At 36.5% G+C, this 22,694-nt stretch overlaps 2 protein-coding genes across 9 annotated transcripts; both read left to right on the top strand.

Annotated features, from left to right (window-relative positions):
- Positions 1 to 5,624: 5,624 nt before the first annotated feature.
- On the top strand, positions 5,625 to 14,916 carry LOC103938865 (membralin-like protein At1g60995). Of its 6 annotated transcripts, none has more exons than XM_048587292.1 (15): positions 5,625 to 6,001; positions 6,770 to 6,832; positions 7,281 to 7,715; positions 9,090 to 9,171; positions 9,636 to 9,697; positions 9,831 to 9,925; positions 10,615 to 10,694; positions 10,853 to 10,936; positions 12,039 to 12,155; positions 12,487 to 12,572; positions 12,723 to 12,829; positions 13,407 to 13,498; positions 13,582 to 13,658; positions 14,235 to 14,556; positions 14,645 to 14,916. In XM_048587292.1, the coding sequence occupies exons 1-15, from the start codon at positions 5,849 to 5,851 to the stop codon at positions 14,650 to 14,652; spliced, it is 1,863 nt and encodes a 620-aa protein (XP_048443249.1). In that variant the 5' UTR covers positions 5,625 to 5,848; the 3' UTR covers positions 14,653 to 14,916. The 6 variants fall into 6 exon arrangements, with proteins under 6 accessions (XP_048443249.1, XP_048443247.1, XP_048443250.1 ...); XM_048587291.1 differs by having other exon boundaries at positions 5,627 to 6,001; positions 7,281 to 7,363; positions 7,454 to 7,715; positions 14,235 to 14,916; XM_048587294.1 differs by having other exon boundaries at positions 5,627 to 6,001; positions 7,281 to 7,363; positions 7,454 to 7,535; positions 14,235 to 14,916.
- Positions 14,917 to 16,932: 2,016 nt separating this feature from the next.
- On the top strand, positions 16,933 to 21,993 carry LOC103938867 (pentatricopeptide repeat-containing protein At4g32450, mitochondrial). 3 transcript variants are annotated; one of them, XM_048587364.1, is made up of 4 exons: positions 16,933 to 17,226; positions 19,265 to 19,330; positions 19,659 to 19,922; positions 20,029 to 21,993. In XM_048587364.1, exons 3-4 carry the CDS (start codon positions 19,692 to 19,694, stop codon positions 21,931 to 21,933), a joined length of 2,136 nt encoding a protein of 711 aa, XP_048443321.1. In that variant the 5' UTR covers positions 16,933 to 17,226; positions 19,265 to 19,330; positions 19,659 to 19,691; the 3' UTR covers positions 21,934 to 21,993. The 3 variants fall into 3 exon arrangements, with proteins under 3 accessions (XP_048443321.1, XP_009347182.2, XP_048443322.1); XM_009348907.3 differs by lacking the exon at positions 19,265 to 19,330 and having other exon boundaries at positions 16,934 to 17,226; XM_048587365.1 differs by lacking the exons at positions 16,933 to 17,226; positions 19,265 to 19,330 and having other exon boundaries at positions 19,757 to 19,922; positions 20,034 to 21,993.
- Positions 21,994 to 22,694: the final 701 nt, after the last annotated feature.

Consider the following 22,694-nt stretch of genomic DNA (forward strand, 5'->3'; position numbering starts at 1 on the left):
TATTTTGTTTAGCCCAACTACCGTTTTGATATAGGTTTTTTTAAATTTGTTTGTATTTTTTCGTCAAGGTTTTGGCTAGTTGTCCTCCTCGCTGTACTTATTTTCTTTTCTAATAAATTTTGGTAGGATTGGTTGTTTGAGGATCGTCCACCAGTCCATACCTAGGTCAAATTACAAAAATAAATTAGCCATGGTGGATATTTTTAAGTCCTGTATCTATTTATAGTGATCGATGTTCCAATGAAGTAATGAATATACGTACATTAGTTGTTAGGGTTGTAGACTCAACTCAACTAAATTTAAATCCTACAACCACTTAATACTACAATTTGGTAGTATTTTTAAACTTATAAGTGAGATGTCTTATATTCGAATATTATAAATGCTAAGTCCGATACTAATTTATTCATCAAACTTTTAGTTTAAATATATCATTGTATTGAAAAAAATCCTACAAAGTGCCATGGGGTCAACTTAATTAACTTATAGTGGCTTAATTTCCTATCAAATCATTAACAACCTCAACCTTAAGTGTGTGGTAATGTAATGGTTTGATGAGAATCACATCATCAACCACCTCGCGTGGGGAGTTAGTTCAGCTAATTTTGTAAAGTTTACAAGACTCATTGGGGTCAAGTTGTTGATCAAAATTTCTTAACAATTCATTAACAACGCGTCCTTCACTTCAAGCTTTGTAAGTAATAAAAAAATTAATTTAGGTCAAGTTTAATAAGTATAAGAAATTTGGTTTAGGTCTGAAAAATATTTTCGACATTAAGGAATCCAATAATCCTATCTTCTTGATTTTAGGTCAGAAAATATCAGAAATACCAAATGTCGAACATATGGATTTATATAGTCTGTGAATATTTTCGATATTTGCAGAAGTGCTGACGTTTTGTACAAGTTTTGCAATCGTTTTGGTGTTTTAATTTGATCGTTTCCTACATTGACCTAAAATTAAATTCATTAAACACTTATGGCCTATTGCCATGTTAAAAAAAAAAAGGAGGGAAACAAAACCCTTTTGACTAAAATGATATGAAACCCTAAAATATTCTGAAAGAAAATAAGTCGTAGTAGTTGAGAAAAAATGGTGTAGCTACTTACTGTTATATAAGTTATTTACGTCCAAAGTTATGAGTTTCTCTGTCAGCGCGAGGGACAATTATATTGCTTTTGCTTTCAACCTTCGTCAGGACTTGGGTATTTGCATAAGTTGAGTTTCTCTGTCAGCGCGAGGGACAATTATATTGCTTTTGCCTTCAACCTTCGGCAGGACTCAGGTATTTGCATAAGTTGACGGATAGAATTAACATTAAGTTCTACAAACAAACAAACAAACAAGCAACCAATTATAGGGTAAATGCTTGGAATATTTGGATCAAGTCGTTTGACTTGACCTCATGTTGTTTTGGGCACTACTCTTCTAAGACAATTTGGGATCACAATATTAACTAATAAGACCACCTTTATCATTTTTTTTTTTGGTCAGAAAGAGGTAGTTGCATATTATAGTAACGTAAGGGTGGACACTTGGAATTGAAACCCGAAATCAAAACACGAACAAATGTTCATAAGATATTTTTTTTATTTTGTTTGCAAATAGTTTGAAATCGAAACCGAAACCGGTTGAAACCGAACTGAATCGAACCAAATGTTTTGGTTCCATTTCGGTTTTAGTTTCAAAACCGCACCACAAAAACTTTTGGTTTGGTTTTGGTTTCACTTAAAACCGTACCGAATTTAATCGTACTCACCCCTATATAACATGGCAAAAGCTCCAAGAAACAGAATTAAATACAAACAATGATATCCCATGCTCAAGGAGTTAATACACAAAACTCCTAGAAAAGAGGAAATCACAGCCAAGCCTGAAAAAGACACAAAAGGATGGCGCAAAGCCATCCAGTAAAAAAACCTAATAACAAGAACCAACAAGGGAGGGATCCTACCCCCCGATCCTCGAAATGATGTTTGCCTTGTTTGTTATGCTGACACTGGTTACTTATCAAACCTACATAAGGCACGTCCCCAAATGGCTATGTCTTTACCGTTAGGGATTCCCAATATCTTGGAGGTCCACGATATGACCTTAGTTGTGAAATCTTTGAATCGTTCCAAGACTCAACTCACTTCACTACACCACACATGAGACATGATTAGGAGTTCTTGTTGAGCATATTCGAAGTACTTGCTGTTTTCATCCATCGTTGAGTCCCAACACTGATCCATGAAGACTATGTTGCATTTATCAACCCAATCAAGACATGATACATCAACGAAGTCAACGCCAAGTCATATTGCATCTACATCAGCAAAGCATCAGGACATTGAAGTCATGCAAGCTGATCCCAGACAACTTTGTCAACCTCTACATGACATCATTGCTGAAGTTAACCTTCCAAAAGCTTGTCCGAGGAATTGGTAGGCCTAACCATTCATATGCAATGTTTGTAGTTCTCATTTGGAAGTTCTGTCAAACTTAGGGGGAGTATCTAGAAGTATACTCACTCGATCTTAATGTACTCTTTTTTCCTACGATTAGGATCATTTTTCCCACTTGGTTTTTGCTACCTAACTACGTTTTAACTAGGCACCCTTCCTGGGTTGGTCATACCCTTACGAGCTCTTCTACTTGCGTCCAGAAGACGTATAGTTTTGACTTATTGCAACTTCTCATTTTTCTTCTTAGTCTATGGGGTTTTCTCCCACCTTGGGTTTTACCATAGCGAGGTTTTGTGAGTTTTACCTTTTTATGCATTCTTCCGTTGATTTAAGACTCGCATTCACTTATTGTGTTGACGACTTCATCAACTGTACTTACTTCATCGTTGAAGACCTGATGTGTCATTTGTTTGAGTATTTACACATTCAAGAGGGTGTGTTGTAGTCCTATTGGATTTGGAATGTGATTGTGTAAATCCTAGTGCATCTAAGGATATCTTTGAATTTTTCCTTTAGTAGTTAAATTCCTATTAGAGTTGTAATCTTATTAGGGTAAGGAATTAACCTTCCTTCTATAAATAATGGCACATGGGGTGGAATAGAACACACCTCACAATTACACGTCTCTCTTTCTTTAGTATTGTTGCACCCCCTCTCTATCTGTCTTATTCTAGCTTAGTAAATTAGGCCTACAACAATGTATTTATTGTTTTTATTCTTTCAAGTTTTAATCCACTTGTAATGTGCCTTTGGCTTTGCCGCTGTATACAAAATACATATTGATGTGGGGTTGTACATGTAGAATGTGGAATATATGAAAGTGTGGGGTGTTAAGAGTAGTATGAAAAAGCACGGGAGGTGTATTAAAATGAATTTAATTGAAAAATAGTTTTAGAAAGTATTCAGTATATGGAATGTATTTAAAACGTGAATAAAACAACCATCGAATAATATTTGTATTCTACTATTGATTTCTATGCATTTTACTTTGCATAGGAAGCTCTTGCTTAGTGTAGAACATGAATTTGGATCCCATCTTGATCCAAATGGTGGGGATCCTAGAGATCCTTACATCTTAGCCATTCATCGTACATCATGCGGTCAAAAATCATTTGAATTTTTTTATTTAAAATTAAACATAAATAGTATCTGACAAAAACTGACAGTACGATGTGCACATGCCAAGGAACTGTTTATCTACGACCAAAAGTCAAATCAAGATAGCAACATAAAATTACAATTGAATTTTTTTTTTTAAGTACATCAATATTTTTACGCTAGGCAGAGAAAGAGTTCAGCTAAGTCATACAATAGACGACCTAATTTGGTATCGAATTCGCCATTCACGAGATTCAAACCCAAGACCTCTCACTTCTAAGCGAAGAAACCACTAGACCGTAGTACTAAGTGGCATCACGGTTGAAATAATTGAGAGGCAAACAATTCACATTTACATTTACAATGAAATCGAAACACTTTAGTTTAACCACTAAAGCTAGCTAGCTATACCAGCTTAATTCTTTGGTACACTGAAAGGAAAAAGGCCAAAGTTTCTTATTGGAAGTTGAGGTTTCAACATAAAATTAATTGACAATATGGAGTCCAACTATTTTTAAGCACATACAAAGTTTTTTTCTTCTTCTAAATATGGCATTCATACTCTCAACTAGAGGTGGCATATGAACCCATTCCGTTGTCAATGGGTACCCATTAAAACTCATTTAGTTTGATTTCACCTTACACCATCATCACATCTGCAATCGCATCTCTATATTACAGTGATATAAAATTAAACATGCCTTACCAAATACCCACTAACAACCCAATAGATTGATTTGCCATCTCTACTCTCGACATCCACATACATGGTCCAACTCGCACACTTAGCAAGTTAATCCATCATTTAATTCTATGGATGTCAAAGGCAGGGAGCCGGCCTAAAACGACCAATCCCGGCCACAGCTGCTTCGGCTTCCAAAAGTAGTAGTTGGGGCTTTTCCTAGCAGCGGTAAGTATGCAATTCAATTAATGTAGAGCCTTCGCCATAAGGAAGGCAAGCTTCTATGCTTCCATCCACAAATTTAGTTACACCTCGTTCCAGAAGCAGAAGGTATCATCATCATCAGCTGAGCAAAATGGCCATTGAATTCGTCAAGGTTGAAATCGTTGAAAAGCAAACAGTTAAACCATCCTGCCCAACACCTCATGTCCTTGGAATCATTATTATTGGCCAACTATGAGGCAAGATGCCTTTAGATTGTGCACAAACATGCAACAAGCATCAAAGATATGCGCCGATGAACCATCAACATGCGGAAGAGCTCGACACCTTGCTTGGGGCATATATCTCGTTGGTCCGCTTAAAAAGTCAAGGGCAACAAAGAATATCTAATAGTAGCAACTGATTACCTTCCCAAGTGGATCAAAGCCGAACCCTTATCTCGAATAATCGAAGCAGTGATCAAGTCCTTCATCTAGAAGAACATTATATGTTGGTTTGAATTCCGCACACCATGGTAACTAATAATGGTATGCAATCCACTAGCTCCAAAATCACGGACTAGTACAAAGAACTCAGGGACTACCTTCTCACCCCTACTCCACGATATCTCCTAAGAGCTTTTTTTTTTGTTCGAACAAATGATATTATCTACATTAAAGGGGAGGGGATTGGCTAGCAATAATATGATTCAAATTCATCTTTAGCGATAATTAAACCTAAGACCTCTTACTTATAAATGAAAAGGAATACGACTAAATTGTAGTACAAAGTGACATCCTCAAAATTTAAACATGAATTAAAAGTAAATGAACCTAAATTGATAAATGAAACCTCAAAGATCTAGTCATTGACTACAAAATGTTGAAAAAAAAAAAATCATTGACCACAAAATTAGTCTTACATTTAATTATCCTTATTTTCTCTTTTCCTAGTAAACATTATCCTTATTTTATTAGAAAAACTAATGAAAAATACTTGAAAAGTTTAAATTTTAACGATAATGATAAAATAAAGGATAAAATAAATAATAACATGATTTATTTTATAGTATAAAAATATAATTTTTCGTTAAAATAAACCGTAACAGATTTTTCATTAAAATCCCTATTTTCTTTTGTTTTATTACACTGATGAATGTACGGGTCAAATTTGGATTTAAATTATACTCGTTATACGACGCGATGAGGAATTTGACATGAAGGCCGCAAACACAACCGGTTTTGCCCAGAGGGGTTAGAAGTGGGAAAAGTCAGATCACCCATTCCTTCAAACACAATGACGTAATCAGTTTTCCATCACTTTCCCGGGAAAATCCTCGTTTCTCAATCCTGAACTTCTCACGTTATGTAGAGAGTAGATAAGGAGATCGAAATATCGGAGAGAAAAGTAAAAGAAGACATGGATGCGGAGCAGACCTTCATCCGAGTACAAGAGCGGTTCTCGCAGATCCTGACGCCGAAAGTGAGAGCTGCTTTGGAGTATATCTACCTCTTCATTGCCATCACCTTGTTCTGTATTCTCGTTGTTATGCACGCCAATTACGTTCAACAGGTTTCTCTTCTCCCTACTCACTTCCTTGTACAGATTTTTATGCTGTTTTAGGGTTTTTGACTTTGAAATTCAGCTGGAGAATTGCGATTTGTGCTTACATTTGCCTTAGTAGTTTTGTATCTGTTAGGGTTTTGATCAATTCGAGGTTGGTTCGTGTAAATTCTTCACCATTTGCATTTCAATTTGAGTTCCGTAGGTGTAAATTCTTGATCAATTTTAGGTCTTAGTTTTGCAGATATGGATTTTACTTTGTGAGTTCACACTTCACAGTAACATGGGTGGGTGAGCTCATATTAGTTGGTCTTCTTGATTGCAAGCGTCTTTACAAAGTTGAAATTGAATAGACAATCAGTTGCGGTCGAGTTTCTTTTTCTATAGCCTTGATGTTACCAGTAGTGTCCATACAGATTTTGTGTTCTGTTTTGTTTATCCTGTTTCATATTTGAAATCAACTGATTGTAGTTGTAGAATTTTTTATATAAAGCCAGAGGGGCTTGAGTGCCGATAAAACTTGTATCTTCATAAATCACGATTCAATGAAACTAATTCCGACCATATATGTGCTTTTATTTGTTGAGAATGTATTTTTCTTTGCATCCCCTATACCCTTAAGTTCTGATCATTTTAGTTTTCACGGAAATGCTTACATAATTGGTTTAGCTTTGCTCCACATGTATGCCTGCTTTGTGTTTTCCTCGTTGAATTTTTATTTTCCTCCATAGTAACTTGTCAGCTTTTGGATTAACTATGACTCCCTTGCACTTGAAGCCTGGCTGTTCAAGTGAACTTTCTGGCGTTGAAACAACAGAAGCGCAAATTATTCAAATTAAGGTATGTCGTGTCTTCTATTTCTCAAACTTTTTAATTTTTTCCACGCTTTCAGAAAGCTTTTTGTAAATCGTATTGATGCCCTTGGTCCATTTTGTTGCGTAATGAGAACAAATGCAAAGCTATCAGAATTTCTAAACTGAAGCAACAGTATTTTCTGAAGTTCCTTGGTTATTTAGTTTTAAGCTTTGTGATTATTATTGTGAGTTTACTGAAAAAAGATTGATATTATAGTTTTAGTTCCGTGCTAGACCTGTGTTCAAATTTTGTACTCAGTATTATATATTACTTTGAAAAAATTCAGATGTGCTTATTTTAAATTTCTTTTGAAGCTCAAATGGTCTGCTTTTCTTTCCCGGACAAGGTTGCATGTTACAGTAGACTTGATTTGTTTCTTATCATGGCCTAACTGGCATCTCTTAAAATACTAACTTTTGTTGTTTTCATTTAGATAACTAGTGCAGGGCTGTGGTCGCAGAATGAGTCAGAATTCACCAATGTGATAGATGATGCCCCAGACACAAAATCTGTAATGTATAAATTAGAATTTGCTAATCTAGATGGAGATCGATTGACATTTTTTGCTGCAAAATTTTGGTTGAATTGGATTGGTTCTGGTGTTAGGAGGGGTAAGTTGGCATTGAAGGCTGATATTGAAGTTCGGCATCAACAGACGGATAGCTCTACCAATAGCCTGAACACTATGGTAACACTTGATGATGCAGTTGTCAAAAATGAAATAAAGGAGAGGCATAGTAGTTTTCTTTTACTTATGAAAGAGACGGTTAAGGCGGCACATACTTACTTTAACAAACTGTGGAAAATGTGTCCCCGTCTCTTGTCAGTCCTTCGGAAACATGGAACACATGTCATTGGAAATTTGTGGGTAAGTAGACCGAGGCAATTGAATATTAACAGCCGAATTATTATACTTGGAACCAATGTTTTAATAAACGCGCCTGAGGCGCGCCTAGGTGGCTTTGGAGGCAGGGTGGGGGTGAAAACGCCTTTGCCTAGTGGGAGTAGACGAAAACTCACCTAGACATGGTAGACGCGTGCCTAGGTGGTTGACGCGCGTCTTAGGGTGTTTTTATTTTATTTTTATAAAACTTATTCTCAGTCTTCTTCGTTCGAAACTTGAGTCCTCGAAGCCTCGCGTTCTTCTTCTTCTATGTGAAACACTGAAACCCTCCATTCTCTTCTTCGTGCGACACCACCAACTGAGCAGCACCGCCACCACCCAGCAAAGGAGGAAAGTGAGAGTGTAGGGAGGGAAAGAGAGTGGGCAGGGGATGTATGTGGACCATATTTAGATGAATGATTTTTTTTTTTTTTTTTGTATGTTTGTGAGTTAAACTTGTTTATGACTTGTGCACTTTTGAATAACAAAGGATATTTGATGTACAAAGTATTATATTTTTTAATATGTAATATATATACATGTGTATATATATATTAAAAAATTTAGGTCCCGTAAGGCGAACCTCAAGGCTTTCACCTAGGTGGGGCTATCCTAAAATGCCTTGCCTACGCCTTGGCCTTTTAAAACATTGCTTGGAACTTACAAAAATTCTTGACCCTCTTTTCTATTTACCAAAATCATTGGTAAAACCAATGTGCATAAATTGATTTGTGGTTGGTTTCTATACTTTGTAGCTATGTTATTACTTTCTACTGTTACTGCTATCTTATAGGTTGTTCTATGTGCTTTTTAATATGCTGATGTGAATTTCTTTGACATAGTAGGAAATTTATATATCGCCTTGTGTTTCAAATTTTCTCCATCCTTTTGTTTTTAGGTGTCCCAAAATAGGTGCCCATGTTCTAACATCATTGCATAATTATGTAAACCTCCAATAATGGCAGTATGTTATGTTTCAAGGTCCATATACCTTAGATTTCATCTAGTTCATGTTGAAAATTATCATTACTGAAATTGCCATGTGCACGTCTCTTCTTTTAAATAAAGAAAAAATGGCTCTATCCACCTTGTTGTAACCCCACTTTACCTTGACATTTGAAGGATTTTGAATAAGCCTTTCTTCCCCTTCTAATTTTTCTTTGTAGTTTCATCCTACCTGCAGATTCCTTTAACATTGTAATAATTGCCACTTGCAGTTTCTCTCTCTCTCTCTCTCTCATGCATTTGACCAATTTCATATTTGGAAACAGATTATATGAACATGGTTTATGTGAACATTATTTATTTCTTGTATTGTAGTTTGAAGTCCTTTATGCTGATTTTTATTTTGAAGTGCAGAACATTGCAGGGATACATTTAGATCTTGATATTCCCAAGTGGTTGCGCATACTTCATTTGGACAGACTTAACTTGTATGCAGGTTGCGTGCACATTATTTATTTCTTGTATTGGTGCCTGCTGTGTAAAGCAATGGTTGAGCAGTTAATTTTTTTGTTTTTTGTTTTTGCTTTTTACTAGTAAGAGAGATTTCAACTATATATACTTTTATTTTGGACACAGTTAGGTTCCTTACCTTCTTTTAGGCATCATTGTCCAAGTATTATAGGGGCTTTCCTTTTATTTTCAGTCATTAGGTTGGGTAAAGGTTTTGTGTTTATTGTCCAGTTGTGTTTGGGGCTGGCTGCAGGAACCAGAGGCAGCAATTAGGAAAAGAAACATGAGATCTGAACCCATGTTTCTAGTTATCGTTACTTGATAGCCATTATAAAAGTTCACCGATTAGGATTGCACTGGAACATTTTGTATCAGTTCTCAACAGCCTTTCATGAACTTATGAGAACTGAATGTCATTGTTATTGACAACTTGTTTTGAATCTGTTTCAGTGCAGTGGCTTGAGAACAGAAGCAAAACTTTTGAACCAACTTATTTGTACACTATGGAAAAGGTAAATTTTCCACGGAATAGTTTATTTCCACTCGTATCTCCTGAACTTTCTGATGAGTTGGACTGTACAGGTTTTGGCTTCAGAAGCTTGTTTTGTGATAGTTTTCTAATGTCTTTATCAACTTTGTTTTCAGGGTTATTTCTTACTACCTGAAAATGTCAGGTCTCAGCATAATATTCGTACTGTAAACATTAGCATATCAGCTCGGCATTCTTGTTTTGGGAACAGGTAATAATATTATCTCCTCAGAATAACTACATATATTGGTTTGGGTAGCGTGCTTTTGATTTTGGTAGTGAAATTTTTGGTCTAGAACCCATACATTAAATCAAAGTTAACTTAACCCAAGTGCTTGTAGCATGAAAAATGAAGCATCAGTTGTCTGCATTGGCTTTGTTGTATTTCTTAAATCAAACATCATACAGCTTACAGCTTACCTGTCATATGCAGGAGTGCTCATTTTTGTTTTTAATCAGTAATATTGTGATTTATTTATTTGCAATTTTTATTGTTGTTTTTGTTAATATATTTCTATGCTGTATACACAGATAGTAGCCATACTTTTCCTTAGGCTTGGATAGGTCGTTACTAAATTAACAATTTTTTAAAAATTATTTCTCAATAAGATGAGACACTTGGGAGATCTTATTAACTTAGCCTGGTTGGGATCGAATATAGCTCAATAATTCAGGAATCTGGTGAATATATTGCTGATATGTGCTAATATTTGCAATTGGTCAACAATGGATATTCATGGTGCACCTTTTACTTTCATTTTCTTTTCTCATAAAAGCATTATACATTTAAGAAATATTGTGGTTATATGGATTTGTAATTTTGAGTCGTTAATAAGCATATGGGAGTTGTAAACTAGTATGTATTTTGATTGTTGTGGTTTATTTACGTTAAATCACCAGGTGGCAGCAGCTACTCATTAACAGATTTGTTGGATATGATACTATTTTAATAAATAGTTTATTGAGTTCACCTGGACAAGGTAAATTAGCAGTTAATTTCCTTTTTACTTTCAATATCTTGTATTCTTAAACAAGTTAGGACGTTTGGAGGAGAGCATTAATTAAATTAGAGGCAAAAATGCCACTTGAGAGTGAGTTTCAGGACTTGTGCCTAAGCTTGTTATGATACACATTGCAGGATATCTTTATAATTTTCAGACAAAGGAGTTTTTTAATCTTAGTTATGTACAAGAACCGCCACAAGGCCCTGCAAGGTTTGGAGGTTTGTTGACTTGTGCCTTCTATTTTCATTCTTGTGCAATGTTGTTTCATTATGAATTTCACTTGTAAACATGACTTTTCTCATAAAGTTATAAGATGGCATGGCTTTTCTTTTACATCAGCCATTTCTTGTGAAATTTGCAATTCTGAGAAGCACTTATTGTTGAGGCATATAAAATAAAATTCATATTTTGTTGAAAAATAGTGCATCTACTTCTCAAATACATAAAGAACAAAGAATACATAATGTACATGTTAAGTATACTACAGACACCTTTTTGTTTTTCTGTAAAGCACCTGTGACAGCATGAGAATACTAGTTTTTTCTTTAATCAATCGGGGAGGGGGTATTAAACTTTTAATCTCTGTCAATTTTGGGAAGACAAGTATCACTACACGAAGAACTAAGTTGGTACAACATTACTTGAGTGTATTAATGTATTTCTGAGTTTTTGATATATTGGGAAATTTGAATCCGTAATGTATTTGCAGGAATAATGTTTTTGAGATTAATTGGTGGGATGGGGGTTAGTTTGGGAGCAATAGGAGAGTTACATGGGTTTGAACTGTATGGAAAGTGATTGCAAGACAACAGAGAATTTTCGCTAGGTGGGAACTGCGATGTAGGATTTTGGCTAGGTGGCAACTGCGATGTAGGATTTTGGATGGTTTGGTTAAAGTAGCTGTACAACAGCTGCATTAGTTTATTCTATTTTTTTATTTTCATAATATTGATTATGGGTCTTGATTCATAGATCTTGAATTTTGCTTTCCGAAAGACATTTTATAAAGGGCGGACATGTGGAATGTATGTAATGATGTTTAAAACTGTGATACTTTCGGTTTTACAATAATGGTTAATTTGGTTATTTGAAAAGACTGTAAAAGTACGGATGTTATAACACACTTTATGGAATTAAATTTGGCCAAACAATCAACTGAGGACACTTGTAAGAAAAATATGCTACATATCAGGCACCTTAGGCTAACTAAAAATATCAAGTATTTATGAAAAAAAAAAGTCTTAAAACTTATTTTACTCTTTTCCAATAATATAAGCATTATGCTAAGAAAAGTTCTGGCTTGATTTGGTTTCTTTGCAGACTACCTGGTGACAAAATGTGGTGTGCTTATGATGTCTATTTTTGTGTTCTTTACAACCACCATGTCTGTGTCGTTCACATTGAGAGAGACACAGACTCGCATGCTGAAGTTCACAGGTTTGTGTTACTTAATTTTGTGTATTCTGGATAAAGCAAAATGCTGATGCTAGCTCCATTCACAATACTTGCCTCCATTAGTGTTTTCTTCTGTCCCCTCCTTGAGACAATGAAATAATGTATGTTATGAAACTCTTAATTGTGTTTTGACGTTAAATCCAGAAATAGCATTTATTCACGTGTTACTATCTAATTTAAAGTTTTATATATAGAAAACATCATCCATTTTGTTTCCCTGATTTGATGAGTATCATTTTGTTTCCCAGTGTGTCATACATCCTCCTTATCCTTCCTCTATATTTTGGTGCTTACTTTTGTCAAATTATTGCAGTGCAGCTTCAACACCACGCTCGTCATCAGCTTCCAACTTTCCAGTTAATTTTTGTGCATGTAATTGAATCACTTGTCTTTGTGCCGGTAAGTGTACATCTTTTTTGTTCACCATCAACACAATACGTACCCGGTCAATGAGTTTTTTGGATTTTATTTATTCATTTACTTATTTTTACTTGCAAATGAAAATTTGGATATCCACATATTCTTGCCAAACTATTTTTGGTTTTGCAGATAATGATCGGTATATTATTTTTTCTGTTCGAGTTTTATGATGATCAACTGTTGGCTTTTATGGTCCTCATACTTGTCTGGTTGAGCGAACTTTTCACGCTGATCAGGTTTCGTTCTCTCCCTTATAAATAGTGGCAGGAAAATTATTGGGTGCCCATGCCTGTACACATAATGAGTACGTTTCATTTGAAAAATCATTCACTCTGAGACTCTCATTCCTTTCCACAGGTCATGTGATGGGGAATCGTGCTGTCATTAATCAATGCATGAGTTCATATTTTCATTAGGCCTTATGTTAGTCGTAAGATATATCAGATATGGGGTCTTGACAATGTGATGATTGCTCAAACTTGTTGCTCTTTCGAATCTGGTGGTTAGGCCTATTTTAGGTTGGTAGTTCTGGACTTAGTATGGATAAAATATTACCTGAAAGTTAGTACTAACCAATTTTGAGGCGGGGTTAGGCTTTAATTGGCACTCATTTGATCTCTGTAGTAGATTTCCTTGATCAAGGGCTTTGATGTTGTGAGTCAGCAGATTAAATTGGCTTAAGATATGCTGTTAGAAAAGGATTATATAATGGCACCTCTTCGAGGCTAATTTTCCCATCCAGTGTGCAGACCCTACTTTTACCAAATTTCTAATTTGTGTCATGCTCTTCTCGTTTGATTGCCCTTCTTGCAGTGTCCGGACGCCCATTTCTATGAAGTTCTTTCCCCGCTTCTTTTTGATCTACTTTCTGGTTTTCCACATCTATTTCTTTTCCTATGCTTATGGTACGTATTACTTCTTACTTTACTAGTAGATGGAAACTATTTTTCGTTTTCTTGATAAAATCCTGCTTTCAAACTGTTTGCAGGTTTTTCTTATTTGGCTCTGTCTACGGCTGCCGCTTTTATGCTGCATCTCATTCTATACTTCTGGAACCGTTTCGAGGTAATCCTTATTGTGTAGAATTTTCCCTTTTTGGGCCTGGCTTATTGTACATATGAAAATATTTTTTGAATGGCACGGTCTTTTGTAAAGTTTGGTTCCTTACGATATAGCAATGGTAGTCTCAGTTGGTTCCCTTTGCTTGCACTGCTTGTTTGAGCAGATGAATAATGAAGTTCCTAGATTCAGATGGTAGATGTGCACGCGTATGTGTGCTACATTTCACGGGTGTTAAAAATATTTGTGTTTAAATTCTTGTTATTCATTGGAAAAGAAGCCGGAAGAAAAGAATATTGAAACCCATAAAAAAGAAGAGGTCCATCTTCCAGCCGGGAGCAACTGGAAAACCCTCTGTTTCATTGCTTGACGTTTTATGGTGGACCACCGTAATCAAACTTTTACTGCTGAAACTACCATAGCCTTTGTGTATTTTCGTAGTTTGAGGAGAGATCAGAGGCATAACTTTTACAAGAATAAATCATTTACGGAAGATTTGAGTGTGGTCTATATTGTTGGGATCTATAATAGCCTTAAGTAGTCGAAGTTTAATCAGTAATCATCTCGGTGCACTCCCTGCAGGTACCAACTCTACTGAGGTTTATCCAAAATCGGCGATCTCAGCTCCAGCAACACCCAGATTTCCACATTACCTCCTCAACGTTCCTTGCCTCAACTGTACAGATCACAAGATTTAACACAAGAAATCCCGGCCTTGTTAATTCTGACTTGGCATCTGGACCCGGGCTGAGATCTGGATCCAATCCAGCGGTGCCATCGAATGCAGCAGAAGTTCCCGGGCTTCAAGATCAGTCAGGTAATGACAACCTAGACAGGGTGGGAAACCCTCAGGTGCCGGGCCAAGCTGACCTGAATCAAGCAGAGAATGGTCCCAACCCCGGCGGTATGAATTCATTCAGTTCGCTTTTGTTATGGATCTTGGGAGGGGCGTCCTCTGAAGGCGGCCTCAATTCCCTTCTTTCTATGTTCAGAGATGTGAGAGAGCAAGGACAAGTTTATGCGGAAGCGGAACCTCCTAGGCAAGAAAATCAAGATGTACAAAGATAGGACCGGAACATTGCACGTATGGAGGAAGGCGATCTCAGTTTGCCTTCCTTTTGTTGTTGTAGATCTTCATGGTGAAGTAGGATAGCAAACGTTTTGCTGGATTGTATAGAAATGATATATGTGACGTCCTTTTGGTTAATCCAAAGAATGCAATCGAAAGCAAGAATCGGATTTGGAGATGTTCGATTTTTCTGAACCGTGTCTCCGTCAGCAAAGTGATTTTTCTTAATCTTTTCAAGCTGCAGACTGAGGGCGAGCCTTCAAAAAGGTTGCTTCTTTGTGATCGAAAGATCACAGATTTGAGTTGTGGAAATTTCTTTGCAAACAAGGTACGGCTATGTATAATAGACCTTTTTTTTTTACCCTCACAATGCGAAGAGCCTTGTTAGTTTGGGTTTGCCTTTCTCAAGCTGTAGACCCATGTCGAACCAGTTGCCTAATTACCTGCGTAACAATTGCAAACCCACTTCCCAGGTATCTACGTATTTACAGGGGAAAAACCTAATGGACTCGCATTTATGAGAAAAACCATAATATTCTTGAATGGGTGTCTAGGGTTTAGGGTTTAGAATTTTTTTTCGGTGGTTCAAGATCTTAATCATTAACACCAATATCTTGATTAGTAGAACCCCTTCAATAAATTCTAATAGGGAATAGTAGCAACCTTCTCATTTCAATTTTCTCACTTCTACTCATCTAATGTGAATCCTCGTTAGCTAATTACACGCACTAAACTTGTGGCTTCGAAAATGCAAATTCAAAACAAAGAAATATTAGCAATCCTTGTATTTAGACCTTTTCACTTTAATAAATGACACGTAACATCTTTTACAGACATAAAAAAGACATTTAATGATACATGTTTTTTAAAGTAAAATTGTCCAAATGCAAAAGTTGCTAGCACTACCCTTTAAAATATGGACTTGGATTGTCTGCACTTCTCATACCTTTTCCATCCCCTCCTAGATTATGTGGTTACGATTAAGTCACGTCAACATTTTATATTGATTTTTTTTTTATAGAAATAATAAGACAAAAAGTAATGGGAATATAAAATATTGACGTGACTTAACCGTGACCACATAAATAGAAGGGGATGGAAAGGGTATGGGATAAGGAGGGCAGACAATCCAGGTCCTTGTCTACCCTCCCATTTCCATACTCTCCCCATGTCCTTCTGTGATGTGTGGTTACGATTAAGTCACGTTAACATTTTATATTAATTTTTTTATAAAAATAATAAAACAAAAAGTAATAGGAATATAAAATGTTGACGTGGCTTAACCGTGGCCACACAAATAGGAGGGCATGGAAGAGTATGGAAATGGAAGGGCAGACAATCCACCTCTGGCAGGGACCTGGATTGTCTGCCCTTACCATCCCCTCCTATATTATATGGTCACGGTTAAACCACGTCAACATTTTATATTGATTTTTTATTTTTATATAAATAATAAGACAAAAAGTAATGAGAATATAAAATATTGACGTGGCTTAACCGTGCCCACAGAAATAGGAGGGGATGGAAAGGGTATGGGATGGGGAGGGCAGACAAACCAGGTCCTTAAAATATAGGGACACTCACTTATGCTCATACAAATAGGAATATTGATAGATAAAATGAGTTTAAATTAAGAGCACTCAAGTGTAACTAGTTAGTGATTTAATATGAAGTTAACCACGCGTTTGGCTCGTAACTACAATATTTTTCATTATCTAACCCATTTACTTTATAGATCTTCATTCAAAGATAATTCTTACATAAATCCATCCAAATTGAAAATAATTTAGCCATTTGATTATTGTCGTGATCATTTCATTGTTTTTCAACGACATTGTTGCTGCTATTTTTTCTATCACAATTGGCTACTGAAACAACTTCTGATTGGGATGAATTTTTTAAGGATAATTTTTGAATAAAAATTTATAAAATGAATGGTTTAGATCATAAAAAAATTTCGTTGATTCGACCCAAACACATAATTGGCGCTATATTAAGTTACTAACGAGTTAGCGCTTAAGCGCTCCTATAATTTAAATATATAAAATGGTTTCAAATACGTTACACGGGTCAAGTGAGTTAGATGTGTGTCACTATCATAGTATCACACGGTTTAATGATATCCTTTATTTGTGAATAAAAGTGTTAGTTTCAACTTTAATAGATGATGAATTCAATCCGAAATTAGGGAGAATGGTTGTATTAGGTTGGAGATTTTCTGACCCATTAAATTCCAATCCACAACCCAAACCTGGCCCGATACAACCCATTTCCAATTTACCACCCCCGTTTCACTTGCTCCCTCACTCACACCGTCTTGTACCGCCTTCTCATCCTTTCGTTGCCGCCGTCAGAGGTTGTCCCTCTCAGCCTCTCTCCAGCGGCTCTTCCTCTTTCAAATTCTACTCAGCGCAAAAAGGACAAGGGCACTCGGTTTGGCATACAAGGACAAGAGGGCTTGCTTTTGCTGAAAATATTCAAACAAAGTCGAAAGGATATTTTCAGGTATTTTCTTTTAGTTTAAATATTCGGTTTTTGTTGGTTCTTCAGTACTACAATGCATATACATATAGTTTGATGGGTTTTAATTAATTTGCTGAATGAATGAATGAAATGATTGATTGGGTTCGAAAATTTGTATGAAATGATTGATGGAAGAAGTCGTGGGTTTATGGGTTTAGGGTTTATATGTTGTCAGTTTTTGGTGTATTTTCCTTTTGTATGCATTGGTATCAATGGTGGGAACTGGAACACCCATTTCTCCAGTCCAGCTGAACTGCTGAACTGCTGAGCTGCTGAGACGACGACGGAGTTGCAGAGGACGACTTCTCACTCTTCTCTTCGACTCTGATATCGTGGCAACACTCATCCTTTTTTCATTATAATCAGCGATTAGCGGAGCCAAGGTGGGTGCAATGGGATTCATTGACCCCAATAAGTTTTTTGGGCCACTCTTTTTCTTTCGGTGCAAAAAAGAGAAAAAATAGGAAGAGGCGTTGCTTTGGTTTTTTGAAGAATAAAGAAAAAGAAAGGCTGATGACTTTGGTTTTATAATGCATGGGAGAGAAGGCAGAGCCTTTTGTTTTGGGAGCATCCGATATATTTAAGGCATTTGTTATGCCTTTTGGTTTTGAGCAGCAGCAGTAGAGAGAAGAGCGGTCTGTCGACAAATCCAATTTGTGAGCAGATGAGAGAGATGAGAGTCACACCAGGGAGAGCATTCGGCTCTCCCATTTGAGAAAGAGCGTAGTTAGGTCTACCATTTTGAGAGAGAAGCAGACTGAGAAAAACATGTGGCACTATTTAGAGAAGGCAGCAGTTTCTGCTTCAGTGTTCTCGTTGGATTGCTTCATCTTTTGCTCTCCTTTGTGCAATCACTCATATTGGTGCTAGAGAAATTGTTATGTATTTTTGTATTCTCTACTTGTTAGTTGTTTGAGTGAGAGCTATGGGTGTACATAGGATTTTGGATTTGAGTTTGAAATCTATTTTTAAATGAAAGTATGATCGATTTTTGAAAGCTATTTTTTGACCCTATTGCTGTAAATTCCTGGCTCTGCCACTGATAATCACTCATTCAACTTTCAAATTTCTTGGAATTAAGTCATATTTTTAGGTATTGTGTTTATTCATCTGATTGTTTTTTTTTTTTAGCTTTTAGTCTTTCATTTGTTTTTAATTTAGTAGTTGGGATATAGTAAGATTTAATTTCAAGTCTAATTGCGTTTTACATTTTGGGGTTGAATTTGGGGCTTTTGTTTAGGGTATAAGAATTGTGATTTAATATATTGTGAAATTTGATTCGGGAGTTCATGTTGTGGCTTTGGAGTTCAAAGTTCTTTTCTTGGAGAGGTACACTGTTAAAAACTAAGATTTTTCATTAAAAAAAGCAAAGGTTGTGATCTGTTATTTGGTGTTTTAACTGTCTTTTTGCTGGTGGGGAATTGTTCAGCCAGTGGAAAACGTGTAAAATGTTTTGAGTTATGTTTCTATAAAAATGGGTTTTTTTATTTTTTATTTTTTTATTTTTTTATTTTTTATAATTCCGTTCTGGATTTGATAGGCACTTTTATGGTGTTGGTTTTCAGCATGAATAGTTTTGGTTCATGTTTGTCTTTCAGCTACAATGGAATTTTCATTTTGGTTGCTGATTATTTTCTTTCAACCAGTTCTGTTGCTGTTCCTTGATCGAGTATTTTTATCACTTTACCAATTTTCAGAGCACTAGTGGTCTGGTGCTTTGTTTAATTCTGCTAGATTTTATAATTGTTAGTGAGTCAAGGAGTGAAGCTGAGATGCTGAGAAAGATCAGCGCACTGTTTGAGTATTTTTTCTGGAAACTCGGAGAATTTACTTCTAAACATATGAACTTTTTGTGGATCATATCATGGATGTAATGATGTAAAGTCGGATTATTGATTGGCGAGAAATCTATTACTGATGATGTTTAGAAGAAATATAAGTTATTTTCACAATTTCTCTCATGATTTATCGTCCAAGTTGTTGTCTTTGTTTTCATTTTTCTTTTTGCTGCTTCTCACAGTATACTCTCACGTCACGATTGAGTGTTTTTTTCACATTCCAAACTGCCCCCGCTCCGCACTCATAGGTACACACAAAATAAAGAGCCCCTTGGTCTATAAGACTGAAAATACAATAAAGATTCATGAGAAGCAGCCCATTACGAAAGGGACCAGGGAGCTGCTATTTGTACTCCAAAAAGGTCATCTTGCACTCCTTCCTAATTCAAAAACTAAAGGAGTGTAAAATGAATTTTTTGGGATGCTAATAACATTTCCCAAAAGAAATTCAGATATTATACTTTTGTCAACAATTTCGGTCGAGCCATAAATGAATAATTCAGCTCATGGTTCTAATTTTTTATTTTATTTTTTTTACCTTGATCGTATCAGTTTTGATTCTTAATGCATTTGCAGTGAAAGTGAAACACAACTGCCTAACTGAGCAAAATGTGGAAGCGAGTGGTACAAGCACCTTCAGCTCAGGTCCGAACCCTAGCCTCACAGAGATCCTCATGTCTCGAACACAGCTTTCGACTCCTCATCTTATCACCATCTTCCTCTTCAATGATGCTGTTTCAGCGATCTTCTCTTTCCTCCACCCACGCCACCTTTACTTCCTGTTCCAGTGCGTCTGCATTTATGGGTCATGAGCACGAGGAATTTGAGGCTGAGCATCAGGTTAGCAACTTAACTGCACTATTGTTTCTTCTTTGCAGTTTTAAAATACCAAATTTGCTTAACTGTGGGCCACATAGTTATTTTATTTCAATTAATTTTTATACAGAGTAGGATCAATACATCCAAGCAAAGTGGAACTGATACTGGGTATTATAGTCAAAATAGTGGGCAGTTGCAACAGAAACTAAATGGGGCATGCACTGATGGTTCATGGGATCCCCAGCAGAGCTCAAATCAGTATAGTCAAAGTAACAATAGGCCTTTCTGGAGAAGCACAGGCAACGAATTTCTGAATGACCCAGTTCAACAAAATGGTAATTTTAGAGGGTATTACGGTCATGAAAATAGAGGGTTGCAAAAAACCCCAAACTTGCATGGGAAAGATTTAGGAAATGGAAATATACAGAATTCATATGTGCCTGGGAAGGAGCCTTCCATAGAAGTCAGACAGAACCTTGATTGTTATAAATCACAAGGAAATCCGGGGTCTCAGGGAAACCCAAATCAGAATTTTATGCAAAGTTATGCACAGCATCAGCAAAATACCAATGGTTATTCTGAATTGCATCAGCCGAACCCTAGTTATGGACAACGTCAACAGAATTCTAGTTATGGATATGAACAGTATCAGCAACAACCTAGTTATAGGCAATACCAGCAAAACCCTAGTCATGGGCAATACCAGCAAAGCCCCCATGCTGGACAATATCCGACAAATTCAGATGCTTTTCAAAATATGATAGCGGATTCTCACGCAGGAAGTGAGTCAAAACCTGAAGGACAATTGATTGAGGCTTCGGAAAATAGCCCATCTAGTTCCAGTCTTGAAGAGTTGGATCGTTTTTGCAAGGAGGGGAAAGTTCAGGAGGCTGTGGATATCTTGGGACTGCTAGAGAAGCAGCATGTTCATGTGGATTTGCTTCTCTATTTACGGTTAATGCAGGCATGTGGTGAGGCTAAGGCTTTAGAAGAAGCAAAAGTTGTTCATGACAACATTACAAGATTATTGCCTACTTTGAATGTGAGTACGTACAACAAAATCTTGGAGATGTATTCTAAATGTGGTTCTATGGACAACGCATTTTTGGTTTTCAACAAGATGCCAAATCGGAATTTGACATCGTGGGACATTATGATAACATGGTTTGCTAAGAATGGTCTTGGGGAAGATGCCATTGATCTATTTACCCAATTCAAGAAAGCAGGCTTGAAACCTGATGGCCAATTGTTCATTGGGGTTTTATACGCTTGTAGTGTCGTGGGAGATATTAACGAGGGATTGCTGCATTTTGAATCGATGAGCAAAGATTATGCTATTGTCCCAAGTATGGATCATTATGTGAGTGTAATAGATATGTTAGGAAGTACGGGCCATCTGGATGAAGCTTTGGAATTCATTGAAAAGATGCCATTGGAACCTAATGTTGATGTTTGGAAGACCCTGATGAATCACTGTAGAGTTCATGGGCAGTTGGAGCTTGGGGACCGGTGTGCGGAGCTTATTGAGCAGCTAGATCCCTCCTGCTTGGATGAGCAATCAAAGGCTGGCCTTATTCCCGTCAAAGAATCTGACCTGGTAAAGGAGAAAGAGAAGAAAAAAATAGCAGCACAAAATCTTTTAGAAGTGAGGAGCCGAGTCCATGAATATCGAGCAGGTGATAAATCGCATCCTGAGAACGATGAGATTTATGCTCAACTTAGGGGTTTAAGGGAACAGATGAAGGAGGCAGGCTACATTCCGGAGACTAGATTTGTGTTACATGACATAGATCAGGAAGGCAAGGAAGATGCTCTGCTTGCCCATAGTGAGAGACTTGCTCTTGCTCATGGCCTCATCAGCAGCTCAGCTCGTTCAACTATTAGGGTTATCAAGAATCTTCGTGTTTGTGGCGATTGCCATAACGCACTGAAGATCATTTCGAAAATTGTAGGTAGAGAACTCATCATGCGAGATGCTAAGAGGTTCCACCATTTCAAAGACGGATTGTGTTCTTGCCGAGATTATTGGTGAACATATGAAACTTGATTTATTCTTTTATCTCAGGTATTATTACAAACTTTGTTTTGAGTACTTGAAATGCAGCCATGGAATATGATAGAATGCTTTGGAAAGTAATTTTGAGACGGACCTTAATTCAACTGATCAAACTGCAAAGCGGGGTAAGCCTATCGCAAAGAGCACCTCATTCTTTCAATGTCCAATATTTAGCTATAGCATCTGTCGAGAAATCGGCCTCTGTAAATACGATAGTGCTGTTCCAACTTTGCTGCCAGGAGCTTTGATATCCTTCGAATTCTTGATGTTATCAGTATTGCTCTTCTTCATAGCTTGCGTATGCGAAATGATACATAAAACTCCAAGACTTGCAAATGCACAAGAAATTAAATCTACAAGCAATCCATGGGACATCCTTGAAAACATGTTCAAACACAACCAGAGAGTTTACTAGAAGCAATAAACCGCTTCCTGCGTAAGACAAAAGTTTTTTCTATCCCATACATAAAACCAAGCACGACCCAAAAGATAAAGTACAAAAAGCAGTGTTTTAAAAAGTACCGCTTAATCATTGGTTTCTTAACTTATCAAAATGTACAGTCATGGTCATTTTCGTCAACTCCGTTAAAATTTTCGTCAAGATTAGTCACGTGCCATCATGTAAGGCTGAATCAAAGGGTAAATATGACAAACCAAACCAAATGAGAAAATTGTAGCAATGAGAATGATCCTTCAGCTTTAGCCTAATTAGAACAAAGGTTTCTCAACTCATCAAA

This window comes from the organism of the source record quoted next, unplaced genomic scaffold (assembly GCF_019419815.1).
Source record: "Pyrus x bretschneideri cultivar Hongxiangsu unplaced genomic scaffold, Pyrus_bretschneideri_v1 Contig265, whole genome shotgun sequence".
Lineage (NCBI taxonomy): Eukaryota > Viridiplantae > Streptophyta > Magnoliopsida > Rosales > Rosaceae > Pyrus > Pyrus x bretschneideri.

What these genes read in the sequence shown, in the direction of transcription:
- LOC103938865 (XM_048587290.1), top strand. Translation starts at nt 5,849, where the DNA reads ATGGATGCGGAGCAGACCTTCATCCGAGTACAAGAGCGGTTCTCGCAG. An exon ending in ATGTCATTGGAAATTTGTGG is followed by an intron (nt 7,716 to 9,089) that starts GTAAGTAGACCG and finishes TTTGAAGTGCAG; the next exon opens with AACATTGCAGGGATACATTT. An exon ending in CAGACTTAACTTGTATGCAG is followed by an intron (nt 9,172 to 9,635) that starts GTTGCGTGCACA and finishes AATCTGTTTCAG; the next exon opens with TGCAGTGGCTTGAGAACAGA.
- LOC103938867 (XM_048587364.1), top strand. Translation starts at nt 19,692, where the DNA reads ATGTGGAAGCGAGTGGTACAAGCACCTTCAGCTCAGGTCCGAACCCTA. An exon ending in AATTTGAGGCTGAGCATCAG is followed by an intron (nt 19,923 to 20,028) that starts GTTAGCAACTTA and finishes ATTTTTATACAG; the next exon opens with AGTAGGATCAATACATCCAA.